Genomic DNA, 17,603 nt, shown 5'->3' with positions numbered 1-17,603 from the left:
ATTACATTATTTGTATATTTCAGAAAATGTTAGCAAACTCAAGAAACTTGAATATTTGAACTTAGCTTTAAACAACATTGAGAAAATTGAAAATTTGGAAGGTAAGAATTTTCTTCTTATATTTTGTTACGAATTAAAACAGATCTGCATCGAGATTTAAACAGTACTGCTTAAACCATAGGTACACTTTTCAAATTAATGTTTTACCTAAGTCTTATGTTTATTAACTATTGGTGACAATTCAAGCAATAATGAGATATATGAATTTGAAAATGGAAGTCCGCTTCACGCTTTCCTAATGCAGCTTCCCTCTCAGGGGTAGCGGTGTTAAAGTTAACCCTTGGTGGATCATGATTTCACGGTCATGAGATCAAGCCCCGCATCGGGCTCCACACTGAGTGTGGAAGTTGCTTTGGATTCTCCCTCTCTCTTTCTCTCTCTCTCTCTCTCTCTGCTCCTCCCCCACCCATTCTCTCCCTCTCCCCCTCTCAATAAATAAACATTTATGAAAAAATTTACCCTTGGTTGAATAAAAGGTAGTTTTGTTTCGTTGTCAATGGTCAATGGGACCATACTACTGAGTATTGTTTTGAAAATTGATTTCTTCCATGAAATTACCATGTTCTTACATACCTAGGAAACATGGGGGCTCCCTACCAGAATGATTGTAGACTGATTTGTCTGCAGAGAATCAATTTTTCTGCAGATGGACCTTTGAGTGGCTTCCAGCATTTTGTATAATAGGCATGGCTACAATTAGAATTCTTCTACATTTCACTCTCTGTGCCTGTGTTTATAGGACAAATACACAGGAATGGAATTCCTGGGTTTAAACACACACATTTTGAAAAATATTACCAAATTATTCCCCAAAAAAGTCATATCAATTTACTTTTGTACTGACAGTTCATGTGAGTACCCATTTTTATTCAAACTCACTAATGATTTTTATAAACAATCTTTTAAAATATTTGTTTATTTTTTTTAAGAGAGAGAGAGAGCAAGCTGGGGAGGGGCAGAGAGAGAGAGAGAGAGAGCAAGCCGGGGAGGGACAGAGAGAGAGGGAGAGAGAAATCCCAAGCAGGCTCTATGTTTCCAGCTCAGAGCCCCATGTGGTTCTTGAACTGACAAACTGTGAGATCATGACCTGAGCTCAAACCAAGAGTCGGACACTTAACTTACTGAGCCACCCCAACAAGCAATCTTTTTTTTTTTTTAAAGGCATTGTTATCAAATAATTTTTTAAATTATTTGCTTCCCCCTTATTATTATTGAGTATCCATATAACCTTCAGATTTTTTTATATAGTATTTGTATTTCTTACTACTACTTTATATTTTTTGGTTATTTTTATTTTGCTTTATCTTTTTTAGGTGATGTTCTACATTCTAGATATTAATGTTTATGTATGCTATGAATATTTTCTCTTGAGTCTACTACTTTTCCCTTGTTCCATTTATAATGCTAGTATCATTCACAAGTATTGCATTTTAATATACTCAACTTTATCAATCTTTATCTTTATAGTTTCTGAATACAAGTACATTCTACATTAAGTTCTAGTTTTAATGGTTGTGTTTTTACATTTAATATCTCTCGTGTATCTCAAATTTATCATAAAAAAGGATATTTTTTGGATAAAGGAAATGTGATATACACGAATATACGTATACACAATGGAATATTATTTAGCCATAAAAGAGAATGGAATCTTGCCATTTATGACAGCATGAATGGACTTGGAAGCCATTATGCTAAGTGAAAAAAGTCAGACAAAGACAAATACCGTATGATCTCCCTTACATGTGAAATCAAAATAACACAACAAAATAAAACAAGACACCAAGCTCCGAGATACACAGAATGGAAGATTTGGTGGTTGTCAGAGGCGGGAGTGGGCAGGGCAGGCAAAAGAGATGAAGGGAGCCAAGAGGTACAAACTTGAAAACTATAAAATAAGTCTCCTTTTTCTTCGGGTCTCTGTCTGGTTTGGGAATCAAGGTAATGCTGGCTTCTTAGAATGAGTCCGGAAGCTTTCCTTTTGTGTCTGTTTCCTGGAACAGCCTGAGAAGAAGAGGTATGAACTCTGCTCTAAACATCTGGTAGAATCCCCCTGGGAAGCCGTCTGGCCCAGGACTCTTATTTGTTGGGAGATTTTTGATACCTGATTCAATTTGTTCCCTGGTTATGTCTGTTCAGATTTTCTATTTCTTCCCATTTGAGTTTTGGTAGTGGGTGGGTGTCTAGGATTTGTCAATTTTTTCCAGGTTGTTCAGTTTATCGGCATATAATAGTAGTCTCTTATAATTGTTTGCGCTTCTGTGGTGTTGACTGTGATCCTTCCTCTTTCATTCCTGATCTTATCTATTTGGGTCATCTCTCTTTTCGAGAAGTCTGGGTTGGGGTTTGTCAGTTTTGCTTATTCTTTCAAAAAACCGGCTCTTAGATTCATTGATCTGTTCTACAGTTTTTTTGGATTCTATGTTGTTTAATTCCGCTCTAATCTTTATCATTTCTCTTCTGCTGACTTTGGGCTTCCTTTGCTGCTCTGCTGCTAGTTGCTTTAAGTGTGAGGTTAGGTTCTGTATTTGGGATTTTTCTTGTTTCTTGACATAGGCCTGGATTGCAGTGTATTTTCCTCTTAGGACTGCCTTTGCTGCATCCCGAAGGGTTTGGACTGTCATGTTTTCATTTTCATTTACTTCCGTATATTTTTAAATTTCTTCTTTAATTGCCTGGTTGATCTGTACATTCTTTAGTGGAATGTTCTTCAACCCCTGTGCAATGCATTTGGAGGCTTTCCAAACTTTTTCTTATGGTTGATTTCAAGTTTCATAGCATTGTGATCTGAAAATATGCATCATATGATCTCAATTCTTTTATATTTATTGAGGGCTGTTTTGTGACCCAGTATGTGATCTAACTTGGAGAATGTTCCATGTGCACTCGAGAAGAAAGTCAGTCAGAAAGACAGATATGGTATGTTTTCACTCATATGTGGAATTTGAGGAACTTAACAGAAGACCATGGGGGAAGGGAAGGGGAAAAATAGTTTCAAAGAGAGAAGGAGGCAAACCATAAGAGACTCTTAAATACAGAGAACAAACTGAGGGTTAATGGGGGCGGGGGGAAGGGGAAAATGGGTAATGGGCACAGAGGAGGGCACTTGTTGGGATGAGCACCGGGTGTTGTATGTAAGTGATGAATCATGGGAATCTACTTCCGAAGCCAAGAGCGCACTGTATGTGCTGTGTGTTAACTAACTGGACAATAAATTATATTTAGAATACTATAAAATAAATAAATCATAAGCATGTAATGCACCGTAAGGCGACTGTTATTAATTCAAATTAATAATTAATTAATTAATTATGCTGTGCTGCATATTTGGAAATTTCTAAGAAAGTAGATCTTACAAGCTCTCATCACAAAGAAGAAAAATCTGTAGCTGTGTAAGGTGATGGATGCTAACTGGACTGATCATTTCACAATACAGACAAATACCGAATCACTGTGTTGTACGCCTGAAACTAATATGCCATATGTTGATTATACCTCAATGAAAAATAAAAGAAAATAAGACGAATGTGGAAAATTGTATTTTGTTCTCAGAATGTCTCTTAATTGAAATATTTGAACCCTTTATTTTTCAAATCACTATGTAATTCACATGCCATAAAACTCACCTTTTTAAATTATACAATTCAGTGGTTTTTAATATAGTTGCAAGGTTGTACACCCAGCATCACTATCCAGTTCCAGAACGTTCCATCTCCACGTATGAAACCCTGTATCCACTGGTTTCCTCATTCACCCTGTGCCCTGGCCCCTGATCTACTGTTTGCCTCCTAGATGTTCCCGTTCTGAGCACTTAATGTAACCGGTTTCGTACAGTATGTGGTCCTTTTTGTCTGCAGCACGTTCACAGCATTTGTCCACATGGTGGCAGGTATCAGTACTTCATTTTTGTGGCTGAGTAACGTTCCATTGTATGGGTACACAGCATTTTGTTCGCCCATTTATTAGTTGATGGATATTTGAGTCGTTTCCACATTTTGGTTATAAATAAAGTTGCTATGAACATTAACGTATCAGCTTTTGCATAAACATGTTTTTTTTATTTTAAAAACAATTTTTAATTTTTATTTTTGAGAGAGAGAGGGAGAGACAGAGTATGGTCAGGGCAAGGGCAGAGAGAGAGGGAGACACAGAATCCAAAGCAGGTTCCAGGCTTTGAGCTGTCAGCACAGAGCCTGATGTGGGGCTCGAACTCATGAGCCGTGAGATCATGACCTGAGCTGAAGTCAGCCACTTAACCGACTGAGCCACCCAGGTGCCCCATAAACAAATGTTTTTCATTAATTTAGTATACCCAGGGAATTGCTGGGTCATGTGGTAACTCTCCATTTAACTTTTTAAGGAACTGCCAAACTATTTTCTAAAGTAGTTGCACCATTTTACATTCCCACCAGGAATTTCTGAATGCTCCAACTTCACAACATCCTTCCCAACACTGGTTATTTTCTGTTTTTATTTCTTTATTCATTTTGTAGGAGCCATCCTGATGGATATGAAGTCATATCTCATCATGGTTCTGATTTGGCATTTACCTGATGACTGATGAGGTTGGACACTTGTGAATCTTATTTGGAGAAATGTTTATTCAGAGCCTTTGCCCACTTTCTAATTAGGCTACTTGTCATTTTATTGTTGTGTTGTAAGGCCTATTTATATATTTTGGATACTAGTATCTGGTCAGATATGTGATTTGTAGATATATTTTTTCATTTTGGGGGTTTTCTTGTCAACTTTCTTGATGGTGTTCTTTGGAGCACCATCTTTTTTTTTTTTTTAATAGCTTTATTGAGGTCTAATTGGTATACAAAACCCTGCACATGTGTAGTGAACAATTTGTTGAGTTTGGATATATGCACACACCCGTGGAACCATCAGCACAATCAAGGTAATGGACCCATCCACTCCCTCTTTTTTCTCTCCCCTCCCCTAGAACTTCTTTCAAATGGATTTGGTTGTCCTAGATTGATCCACCATGCTTTTTACCCTATATTCCTCAATTAAACCTTTGTCTTGTTATTCTACATTCTGGGAGGTTTCTCGTTTCCCTTTGCAGGCTTCTATTTTGTGCTTTTACTTACTTTTTAATGTCTGGTAACCCTTAGCATCTGTTCATAATCACAAAGGCTTCGGCGGATCAGGTGGCCGGTGCTGGCTTCTTCTGCAGGGGTGAGGGTCTGTTTCCACACTCGGCATCTCGCCTGGTTGGCAGGGCCAGCGCGGGCTGGGTGTGAGGGGACGGAGCATGCCGCCTGGCAGGAGCAGCCCGCCCTCCGCACCTCACTCCCATCTGCCAATAGCTAAAGTTAGGAGGACTTAACGTAGGGTATGGTAGATTTTAGCCTGTGTGCCTCCCAGTGTAGTAATGGGTATTTCGGTGACTATCAAGGTTACATGTCAACAAGGACCTAAGTATTCATCATACGTTCTTACTTTTCATCCCCAAAACCTGAGCTGTCATCGCTATCAAAGGCCCTAAAGTCATCATCAGTGCTGGAGCTGGGAAGACTCCTTCCATCACGGGCATTTTTCTGCATCAGAAATGGAGCCATCAGGCGCTCTAGAGCCCCATTCCACGTTCTCATGCGAACAAGTGGAATAAAAAAAAATGAGCCCTGTATGCATGTTTTGTGGTAGTCAGATGGCAGTCCGTAACGGCAGGGAAATCATAAAACTCTCACTCTCAGTGGGCCTGTCCAAGGCTTGTTTTTGTTAAAGTCTCTTAAAGGACGTGGAAGAGTATGTGTTGCACATCCGCCACTAGAGGGCAGCATCGTCACTATTGTCTTTTTGAGCTTCGGGAACTGCAGTCCAGAACTCACTGCCGCTTCCGGGACACTTCTTCCTTGGGAGCGCCACCTTCCAGCTCTAGGAGGGAGGCAGTGGGTGCAGAGCGGTTTGAGGATATGCTTGGGGGGATGGGCGGTAGGGAAGGAGGAGGCATCATGCTGGCTGGCAAATATGCACTTTTTGTTTCATTTTAAAGGTTTGCGGTAAGAGAGGAGCAAGATGGATCTACAGACCCAGCCCACCTGCTTGAGTAAATCACAATATAATTTTAAGCCTAAGATGGATATCCGCTTGTTTATTTTTATGTTTTGCCGGATGGCAAGAGTTGGCTAGCATACGTCCCCGCCCTGTTTTGGATTTCCTGAGATATAATAAATTGTCTTCTTTTTCCATCCCTCTTCCTTACCTTACCCTAGAAGGAGAGGTGGGGTTTCTAATAGTGTGAGCTTTCCCCCTTGGAAAACCAACATCGTCGATTTCAATGGCCTTCTCAGCCCCATGGGCCACTGAGGTGTATCTTCCAAGAACAGGAGATGTAGGGTGGGACCCAGTTGAGGGAAGGAGTGTGCCCAACTCCAAAGAAGAGACTTGCTCGAGCCTGGCTAGTTCAGCAAGAATTGTTCCTCAGAATGGCGGGTGTGGTTTAATTTCTTAGGGTTAGGCCAAGTAGAAAAACGATTATGATTTATCACTTTGAAAAACATAATGAACATTTGGAGGGTCCTTCATGGACAAAATTTTAACAAAGTCAAAAATATATACATTTTATTTAAACTTGTTGGGAGTCTGTCAGATGTCACCCTTGTCTTCTTTTTGTCCTTCCTTCCTGTTTTCGAAACCGGAAGATGATTTAGGCAATCTGCCATGTAGCATGTACATGAGGATGAGGACCTGAACTAGACTGTTGGTCCAAGGATTACAGTCGGTAAAACGTAGGCTTGGTGACTGATGAAATGGAGGGACAAGGGAACAACTTAGTTTATCACTCAAGTTAACTCTGGCTTGACTCTTGGAGACAAACTCACATCTGATACCAAAATGGCGGTGACATCAATAGGATTTAGACATCAAGGAGGCAGGAAAGCTGTCTTGAGGAGTGGAGAGTGAGAGAAAATATGGAGAATTCATTTTTGGACATATTGAATGGAGTATGTCTTACAGACATTTGGAAACAGGAGTATGACTTTCAGTTGGATGGTCAGATATAAAGTCATTAATTGGGACTCATCAGAACTTGGGGTTGGTTAAACCAAGGAACACAACTGTTGTCATCAAGAGAACCATGAGGAGAGAAAATACTGGGTCGAGAATGGAAATCCGGGCTGTATTACCATTGATGGTCTGGAAAAGTCTGTAATGGGGGTCAAGGGGAATCAACTGCATTATAAAAGAGAACAAGGAGAGAGTCACATCACTCTTTCCCAGATAGATGAAACATTCAAAGAGAATTCATGGTCGATGAAGAGATGCACTTGATGGGATGAGCACCAGGTGATAAATGGAATTGTTCAATCACTACATTGCACATCTGAAACTAATATGGGACTGTATGTTAACTAACTGGAATTAGAAACTTAAACAAATAAAGATAAAAAGAAAAAGGAAATCTTTAAAAAATTTTTAAAGGAGAGAATGCATGGTTAATCATCCCATGTCAGCAGACTATTCCAGTGACATAAGGAATTGAGGGGGTCTGTTAATTTTGTCAACATGAAGTTCCTTGGTCCCCTTGAGATGAACAAGCCTAGTAGAATGTTAGGGATGGAAGCCCGGAACAATGGGCTGAACAATGAATGGGAATTGAAAAAGAAGAACCAGTACATATTGATTTAGGCTGGTTTATAGTGTAACAATGGGCATTGCCCACTTCTGGTTCTGTCTATTTCTCCAGATAGACTTCTTGGTGCCTTTGCACCAACTACCTTCTTTTCCTGGAATGCCCATCTTTTTCTCCTTTCTCCATATTAGACATACGCTTGAGGTGAAACACCGTGGATTTTTTTTAACCACTTTATCCTGAAGACCTGGCTCAGTAACTTGGTATTAGCAGGTACCCAGTAACTCCTGGATGAATGGATGGATGAATGGATGAATGAATGAATGGAGGGTGAGGTCCTACATCCCTCTGGAAGCACTGAGCTAGAACTATCTCATTTGGAAGAGTCTGGTCTGAGATAGACTAGATAGGAGGAAAACATGGAATTCTGGACAGGGTGGAGCCAGGCGCTAGCATCAAGAAAGGATAAGGAAGGGGGCACCTGGGTGGCTTAGTGGGTTAAGCGTCCGACTTTCGCTTAGGTCATGATCTCGCGGTTTGTGGGTTCGAGCCCCGCGTCGGGCTCTGTGCTGACAGCTCAGAGCCTGGAGCCTGTTTCAGATTCTGTGCCTTCTTCTCTCTCTGACCCTCCCCTGCTCGCGCTGTCTCTCTCTCTCTCTCCTAGAAATAAATTAAAAAAAAAAAAAAAAAGAAAGGGTAAGGAAGAGAGAACACTGGCGTTTAGTAAAATTGGTTCTATCGTATGGCCTTCCGCGACGAGGAGAACCTTGCTGAAAGTGGACACGGTTGCAGAGCCGTGAACCAATCTGAATCAAGATTACACTGGTGAGGTTATTACAAGATATTAGGAACTAAAGTTTACCCTCAGTTATACAGCCACAGAACAATAACCTTCCAGGATATAACCGGGAAGCATACGGGAGGGGTAGAGCCTGTGGATGTTTGAAGAAATGAATGCAGAACAAGGTAGGGCTGGGTCTTCAGCTGGAGAGGGCTCTCTGGGTATTGAAGGTCGCAGAATCTGCCATGTCAATCCGACCAGCATGACAACAATCCGGCCACGGGGGAGACCGCCTTCGGCTGAACCCAGCCCACAAAGGCTGCTGTGTGAATGAGGTCAACTCTTCCCAAGTCCTCAGCGAGAAACTGCAGAGACTGTGCTCACAGGAGAGCAAACATCCTTCTTCTCCCGCAGGCACACTGTCCAGGATAATCCCAAGAGTGCTCATTGGGTTACTTCTCATCCTCGCTAACGTTTACTGAAGCTAAGTGGCAAGTACTATGCTAAGTACTTCGCAGGAATCATATTGTCTTCACAGCATCACTGAAATGGATACTGATGCTATTATAATACTGCGGATACGGTGGCTGAGGCTTGTAACTAATCCCGCTTCACACAGCAAGGGTGTGACCGAGCTAGGACCTGAACTCTATCTGCCTTATTCTCCAGGCTGCATTCCTAACTACCAAGTTCCCGTGGAATTTGAGTGAAGGTTGTTGCTTCAGATTTCTGTGCATCCGGCTGTCCCTCAAATGAAGGTGGATGGGGCAGATTTACTACGAGCCCCGCTTCAGCGACTCCCCGCTTTTCTGGGACCAAAGCCTTCTTCGCTTTTCTTGACACCTTCAGTGCAGTTCTTGGTGGCCTTGGAGCCATTCTGTCTCTTCAGTGTGACTTTGTGAACGTTAATTCTGATGCCTGGGTTTTATGAACTGCCTTTCAGGGAACCCTCCCTCCCTCACCCCTCCTGGCAAGATGCACCCTGCATACCCGGCAGAATTCTCAGGACAGATCGCTGCTGTCCATTCTGCAGGGAGCTGTGTCCTGATGTGGGGCGCACCGCAGCAGCAGCCGGGACTTGGTTTTCTCCACACCATGGGGTGCCCAAAGGCACCCGTTAACCAGCCCAGGGCTCGCAGATGTGAGCAGGAAAAGTGATCTCCCCTGGCTGAAGGGACTAAGGGGAAATGCAGATTGAGAAACGAGTTCGAGCTAACCCTTTGAGTTGCTATTTCTGAGAACCCACTTGTTGGGTTATGCAGGGTTTTTTAAAAAAAATTTTTATGTTTATTAATTATTGAGACAGAGAGACACAGAACATGAATAGGGGAGGGGCAGAGAGAGAGGGAGACACAGAATTCGAAGCAGGCTCCAGGCTCCAAGCTCCGAGCTGTCAGCACAGAGCCCAACGCGGGGTTCGAACCCACAAACTGCGAGATCATGACCTGAGCTGAGCTTAACCAACTGAGCCACCCAGGCGCCCCAGGGGTTATGCAGTTAATCAGTGGACTTAAAATATCCCAGCCGTGGTCTCTGCTATGAGCTGATACACACAGTTTATTACCAGTGTGAATTTTTTTTTTTTGGCATCGTTTTCTCTTCACTTCTTTCAACAGGATGTGAAAGGCTGACAAAACTCGACTTGACCGTAAATTTCATTGGAGAGCTGAGCAGCGTTAAAACCCTTCAGCACAATATCCACCTGAAGGAGCTCTTTCTCATGGGTAACCCGTGTGCTGACTTTGACGGCTACAGGCAGTTCGTGGTGGCAACTCTACAACAGTTAAAGGTATGTTTATTTTAGTTTATTTTATTATTTTTTTAATGTTTATTTATTTTTGAGACGGACAGCTCGTGAGTGGGGAGGGGCAGGGAGAGAGGGAGACACAGAATCTGAAACAGGCTCCTGGTACCAAGCCGTCAGCACAGAGCCTGACATGGGGCTCGAACCCACACACCGTGAGATCATGACCTGAGCCGAAGTCGGAAGTCTAACCGACTGAGCCACTCAGGCGCCACAAGGTACGCTGATTTTAATGATGCAGAAACCTCAGAGAAAGGAAAACAGGCAACTGCAGTGACGCCTGATTTCTTCACAGCATTGTCGGGGAACGTGTAGTTTTAGAGAAGGGAAGATTCCAGAAAATCAAAATGAATCCTTTGACTTATGGACAACGTTAAAGTTGTTTTAATAGCTTTAATAAACTCCTGAAAAATAAATTAAATACATTTCTCCTTTCAGAACCCAGCAGAGCTTACCTGAACTGTTTCTTTTTCTTTTTTTTAAGTTTATATATTTATCTTGAGACAGAGTGCACACGAGTTGGGGAGGGGCAGAGAGAACGGGGGAAAGAGATAGAGAATCCCAAGCAGGCTCCATACTGTCAGTGATGCAGGGCTCAAACTCATGAACTGTGAGATCCTGACCTGAGTTGAAACCAAGAGTCAGCCGCTTAACCCACTGAGCCCCGGGCGCCCCTGAACTACTAACGTGTAGTCAGGGAGGGCGTTTGTCATTACTGACAGCAGACTGAAAACTTAAGAGTCTTTGAGATGACCACAACTATATACCTTTGTGTTACTGTTTCAAGCTACTGTGCTTTTATACTTATTTTCTTCTTATCACTGCTTTCTCTTAACACATTCCCTGTCAGTGGTTCTCAAACGTCGCTGTGCTTTGGAATACTTGAGTGGTGTTTGCCGGGCCCTGCCCCGGAGTTTCTGATTTGTAGGTCTGATGTGGCTCCCAGGATTTTTCATTTCTAACAAGCCGCCAGCACTGATGCTGCTGGCCCAGGGACCTCGTCTGAGAGCCTCTCGCCAGGTGGCTCCTATCTTACCTTGTATCTCCGTAACCCAGGATTTTTGGAACCTGGGGGAGAAAAACGGATGGTTTCTAGAGAAATCATATGCCTGAGTATATTCAACTAGTGATGTTAACTTTCATGCCATTCTGAGAGGCTGTGACCGGCGTGTGGCCCCATGCTTCTGCACTGGCTTCACGACAGGCATTTTCCTCTATTCTCAGAGGCCGTTTGTGTTTAGACCGCCGTGTTCTGCATAGGCGAGACTGTGGAGTCATGGAACACATTTCTTCCAATGTGAAATTTTTTTTGATTAAGAGAATGAGTGACTCAGGTAATTGAATCTAGAATGTATATTTAGAATAAAATGCTAAATTAGCTCAAGCATAACCCAAGCTGATCTTCATTATCCAATAACGTACTAACAAAATGAACTGATGAGAACCAGAATATCATCGACACAGATCCCGGAGCATAACACTCTGAGCCATATCCCAGGGTGGGGTGCAGGGGCCCGCCCAGCCGAGCCCCATGTTGCTCCTTGGCCTTCAGTCATGTGAGTCCTTGTGTCCAAATGTATTTTAAATTCTTTTTTCCAAATCTCAACATTGTAATTTGGATTTATGATTCTACTGATCCTGATAATTTTTAAATTTATATTTTACCCAGTCTTCGTGTGTTTTTCCCTTTACATTAGTTTCCCTTTGCTGTGATAGTGAATTACCACAAACGTGGTGGCTTAAAGCAACACAGATTTATGCTCCTGCAATACTGGAGTCAGAAGTCTAAGGTTCAGGTGTGGGCCAGGCTGCATTCTTTGTTCCTTCATTCACACACCCCACCCCAGGTCGCCCCTCCAGGCAGAATTCCTTTCCCTGCATTTTGAGTTTGTAGCCCCTCCCTCCATCCACAAAGCCAACCCCTGACTTTGACCTTGACTCTCCCTCTCCTCCTCCTCCTCCTCCTCCTTCTTCTTTAATATCTCTTAAAGGTCTGAGGGTTGATTATATGATTTTTAGAGAGTGAGCAGGGGAGAGGGAGAGAGCGAGAGAATCCCAAGCAGGCTCCATGCTCAGCAAGAAGCCTGACTTGGGGGCTCTATCTCACAAACTGCGAGATCATGACCTGAGACCAAATCAAGAGTCAGACACTTAACCGGCTAAGCCACCCAGGTGCCCCAGACCCTAACACTTCTGCCTCCTTCTTTCCCTTGTGAGGACGCTGATGGTTCTGCCGGGTCCATCCAGGTAACCCGGGACGATCTCTCCATCTTAAAATCCTTCACTTAATCACATCTACAAAGACCCTTTTTCCATGGTAGGTAACATTCACAGGATTAGGAGTCAAACATTCTTGGGGGGCCATTATACTGCCTACCACGCATTTCTAAATGCCTTACCTCTTTTTGTAGAATGGGGCTAGGTAAATAAATAGGTTATCTTTAAATTAGTAGCTTTGAAACTGCACATTTTAATTGGTGTTTTTATTTTAGTATTTCAGCTTGGAAAATTACTTTAAAAATAACAGGTATAAACAGTGACCATAACAATGGGCAATATACTGGGTGCAGTTTGTTGTCAAGGGTAGAAAATGGGCCCATTTGTATTAGAGCCCAACTCTGTCTAATACACAAGGCCCCTTTTTTGTAGAGAGCATTTGCAAGGTGACCTTGTTACACTTTGGAACTCCGTTCTGACCTGAGGCCTTAATGTTCTTTATATAGTGAGCAGGTATAAAATCAATGTATTTTGAGAGCTTGTCACTAATATTTGGTTTCAACAGACAACCTACTTATTACTTTACCCATAAAGATATGCTATAGCTCTGTTAATTGTATGAAATAAGCATTGATTTAGATCAAAGCTTCTGATCTTTCCCATTAATGACTTTGATTTTAATTCCATATCACTATGATGCGTTATTTGTTTTTTCTAAATTTACAATATTCCAACCAAAGTCAAATTGCGACTTTTGAATAACGGCACCATGTTGGTTGTTTTTTATTCAAGTGGTTGGATGGTAAAGAAATAGAGCGTTCAGAAAGGATTCAGGCCTTGCAGAACTTTCCAGTAATTAAACAACAAGTTAGAGAGCAGGAGGAAGCTTACTGCCTCAAACGGGCCCAAGACAAGGAAGAGGCTCAGAGGAAACTTCGAGAAGAGGAAGAAAACGAGGCCAAGGAGAGAAGCCACTCAGGCTTCGAGGGACTGAGGTGCGCAGATTTCAGTGTCACTGTGTGTGCAAATTATGAGGGTTTACTTTCTACTCAACTTTCGTTAAAAACGGCTTTTCTCTTCCCAAAGTGTTCACAGTATCATATTTCAGGTGACTGATTTGAAGATTAAATTGTGATGTGAATTTGGGGGGAAGGGTATGAACATCTCATTGTTTGTGGCAATTCTCTGAGGCTTTCCTTCACTCCCAAATTTAATTTACATCTGAAATTACCCTCAGACAAATCTCTATAAGATGCACAGGAAAGATGAATTAACAGGTGTACTTTGATTTATAAAGCAGGGATATTTCAGAAAAGTTAAATGTAAATCGCATATTATAAATCAAATAATTTTGATTGCATCATAAAATATTCTGTTTTATGAATTATATCATGAATACATTTTAATGTGATTAATAAGCCTCTAAATTGATCTTTTTTTTTACAAGCCGGAATTTTTCACCCTCATTTAACTGAATTACAGCCATAGTTAGTTGATTTGATTCCATATAGTGAAAGCTTTTAATAGTTTGAAAACAGAATCTCTTAATCTTGAGAAAATAATAATTATAAGATATTTCAGACATGCATAAATATTTTAAACATCAATAGACACAACAATTCCACCCAGATTTAATAAATATCAACGGTTTGCATGTTTGCTCTGGATCTTTTTAAAAAACATAAAAAGATAAAACATCACTGGGAGTCTATCCCCTTCCCCTTTCCTCTTCAGTGTGTCTGACATCCTGAAAGTTAAGCGTGTGTTTGGTATATGTGATTGCATCCATATTTTAAATATATTTGTGATATGATTTTGCCTCCCTTGAGCAAGAATGGCTGTGTGTGTGTGTGTGTGTGTGTGTGTGTGTGTTTAGCACAAACGGTATCTTTCTACAACTTTACATTCAATGTTATGTTGTTGAGGTTTTTGCTTATAAAGACAGGTGGAGCTAGGTCATTCATCCTAACTGTGTAATGACATTCCACTGGACAAACAAATCACCAATCATCCCAGAGGTGATGTTCAAAATATTTAATAGCTAGTGACTCATTGACCTTGACCAGTCGGGATGTGCCCCGGCTCTCATGACCTGCACGGCCCTCGCAGCGGGTGCCAGCTGAAGACCAGCCCAGGTTCAGACTTCCCTCATTGGGTGGCCATTTGGGGTGTTTCCCTCCTTCCATTTCTTTCGGACAGCGTTGCTCATGTCTCCTTGTGAAGGTATGGAAGTTTCTCTAAGGCATTCAGCAGTGATATTGCCACGTCATCAATTAGGAACAATTTTCAACTTTGTATTCGTTGCCCCATTGTTTCTAAAATGCATTAATGTATACTTCTGTATTAACAGTATAGGAGAGTTCCTAATCTTTGCCGATATTCGATAACATGATATTTTAAAACATGGACCAATCAAGTTGTTTGTTAAATAACATCTAATATTTTACCTAATTTGCATTCCTAGAGTTATTAGTGAGTTTCAGTATCTTAAATGTCTTCTTATATTTTTATTGGCTATTCAAATATCTTCTTTCCAGGTCCTCTGCCTATTTTAAATAAGTTGTTAAGTTTTTTTTTTTTTAATGGACTTAAAGTTCTTCCATATTCTAGATGCAGATTCCTTCATGGTTATGTGCTTTGCAAATATCTTTTTCCAGCCTTTGACTTATCTTTAATTTTAGTAAGTGTTTCTGCTTTATAGGATTAAAAAATAGTAATATAGTAAAGTTTGTTTTTTATTTTTTGGTCTCATTTATGAAAGTTTTCTTTAATGAAATTTTTCATTACTCCCATGCCATATCTATGTGGAATTAACCTTTGACTACAGTGGGTGATAGGGTGCCAGTCATTTCCCATATGGGTAGCTGATTGTCTGCTCCATTATGAAGGTGCTGTTCTTCTGATCTCTAACACCACCCTTACCATGAACCCTTTACACACACGCTCATGTGTCCACTTCTGGGCTCCCTAGACTAGCCCGTGGATGCACCTTCACGCGGTTTTAATATCTGTAGATTTATGGTAAATCTTAATATTTGGTAGGAGGTATTCCCATTTTTCAAATTTATCTCCGCCCATTCTTAGCTCTTTACTTTTCTGTTAGAAGTTTACAATCTGCTATTCAAATTCCCTAAAAATCCCTAGCGTAATTTTGATTGAAATTGCATTCAATTTATATGTTAATTAGGGAAAAGTTGACATCTTCATGACTTTGAGTCTTTCCTTGCTGAACTGTGGAATAGCTTTCTCTATTTATTTAGACCTTCTTCTGAGTCCTTCAATAAGGTTTTATCATTTTCTCTAAAAAGGTTTTCTTTTATTAGATTTATTTCTAAGTATCTCTTAGAATGGGATTTTTAAAATCCTCTTATAATGGGTTCTTGCCGATGGATAAAGAAGCAAATGATTTCTGTATACTGATACTGTATTAAACAATCTTGCTGACCTTTTTAAAAAGGTTCCGTAGTTACTCTGTAGATGATCCTCTTTTCTATGAAGAAAAACACATTTTTTTTGGTATAAATGGCAACTTTTTAAAAATTTCCAATCTTTATGCCTCTGCTTTGTAATTTTCTTTATGGTGCCTGCTATGGCACCAGTGTAGGGTATGGTAGCAGTAAGAGTGGGAATCTGTATCTGGTTCTGACTTTAAAAAGAATACTTCTTTTTTCTCATCAGTAAGTAAGGCATTTGCTGTAAGTAAGGTTTTGGTGGTAGAATAAATTCCCTTTGATTCCAAGCTGATGAAGAGCTCTTATCATCGCAGATGCTAGGTCTTATGAAATGCTTTTTTTGGCATCTATTGAGATAATCATGTTTATCTATTGATGTATTGGATCACACTAATAGATTTTCCAATATTAAGCCATCCTTGAATTTCCAGAAGAAACTCACCTTGCCCGCGACATATTTGTAACAGATTTCTGCATTCATTTTTCTAGTATTTTACTTCTGATATTTAAAACTACGTTCGTAAGGGAGTTTATACTGTAATATTCTTTTTTCATTGCATTTCCCCCCAGCGTTTTGCATCAAAGCTATAATAGGCACATAAACCGTGGGGGGTCATCTCCTATTCTTGGTTCATACACGGTGACAAATGCGTACAACGATCTGTTGCTTGCATCGAGTAGAAGCGTATGGCTGGGTTTCTCGCCGTGTTACTTCTCCACAGGCCTGGCCGGCTGGTCCATCAGCCATCTCTCCCGTGACTGCATTCAGCCTATTTACACAGAAACCCAGACATTCTGGGGGCAGGTCATCAAAATAGTGAGTCATTGACTTAGTCACAGAGGAGTAGGGAGCCACTCCCCTTTTAACACTGCAAGAAGAAACGCCGTAAAGATGTGGGGGGTTGTGAGAAGGGGACACAAGCATCTCACCCCTTGACTAGAGGCAGCCTGCTTCCAGCCTGGAGCGTTGAAACGATGAGATGTGTCCTGGAAGAGCCCAGAGCAGGAGCATCAGGAGAATGGGCATTAATGGAATCAGCTTACACCCTAAGCATGTGTCATGCAAGGATTTGTGAAGGGCGCATGGGCCAAGTACGCACGGGAGCAGCAACCGCACTTGGCTGTCTTAGAAAGGATACGTCCAAGCGAGTAGCGGTGGTGAGAGACTGGGGTGGACTGTCAGTGGCCGAAGATGAGTTGTCACAAATGACCAGCTGGGTAGTATGTTGGTCACCCTGACAGGGAACGGTGTCCTTGGAAGCCTACTGTAATGTCTCTGAGAACCTGTAAATGCGCTCACAAGACAAAGCCAGTCACTGGGCATCGCCCTAGAAAGGGAGCCAGCTGCCGACATATAAGAGCTTCAGTGTCAGATGAGATGTTTGCTCATTCTCTCCATCCACTGTCCCAGGCCCAGATTTCTGAAGTCAGGGGTCCTGAAGAAGCCAGTGAGGTGGGATACAGAGGGAAGGAGTAGGTGAGTGAAGGCATAGCCCCTGCCCCTCTCCCCATGCACAGCACAGTCATGAGCTAGGTGAAGGGAGAGGGGTGTGGAGAGGGAGGGCAAGGGCTTCACTTTGGATGTAAGTGAAGTTTTATTTAAACTGTAGGCCTTTGAGGGGCTCAGTCAGTTGAGCATCAGACCTTTGATTTCAGCTCAGGTCACGATCCCGGGGTCATGGGATGGAGTTCGGGGTCAGGCTCTGC

At 41.5% G+C, this 17,603-nt stretch overlaps 1 protein-coding gene across 3 annotated transcripts in view; it reads left to right on the top strand.

The window, feature by feature from the left end:
- The window catches only part of DNAAF11 (dynein axonemal assembly factor 11), an 83,395-nt gene that overhangs the window by 14,491 nt on the left and 51,301 nt on the right, over positions 1-17,603 (top strand). For all 3 annotated transcript variants that reach the window (XM_039240190.1, XM_039240188.1, XM_039240187.1), the window contains exons 3-5: positions 24-101; positions 10,040-10,212; positions 13,237-13,439. In XM_039240190.1, coding sequence (XP_039096121.1) covers positions 24-101; positions 10,040-10,212; positions 13,237-13,439 — 454 coding nt within the window. The remainder of the gene's footprint in view (positions 1-23; positions 102-10,039; positions 10,213-13,236; positions 13,440-17,603) is intronic.

Source organism: Hyaena hyaena, unplaced genomic scaffold, assembly GCF_003009895.1.
Source record: "Hyaena hyaena isolate Hyena2069 unplaced genomic scaffold, ASM300989v1 scaffold_169, whole genome shotgun sequence".
NCBI classification, from domain to species: domain Eukaryota; kingdom Metazoa; phylum Chordata; class Mammalia; order Carnivora; family Hyaenidae; genus Hyaena; species Hyaena hyaena.
The sequence above is the reverse complement of the archived record's forward strand: the minus strand, read 5'-3'. Positions and strand labels throughout refer to the sequence as shown.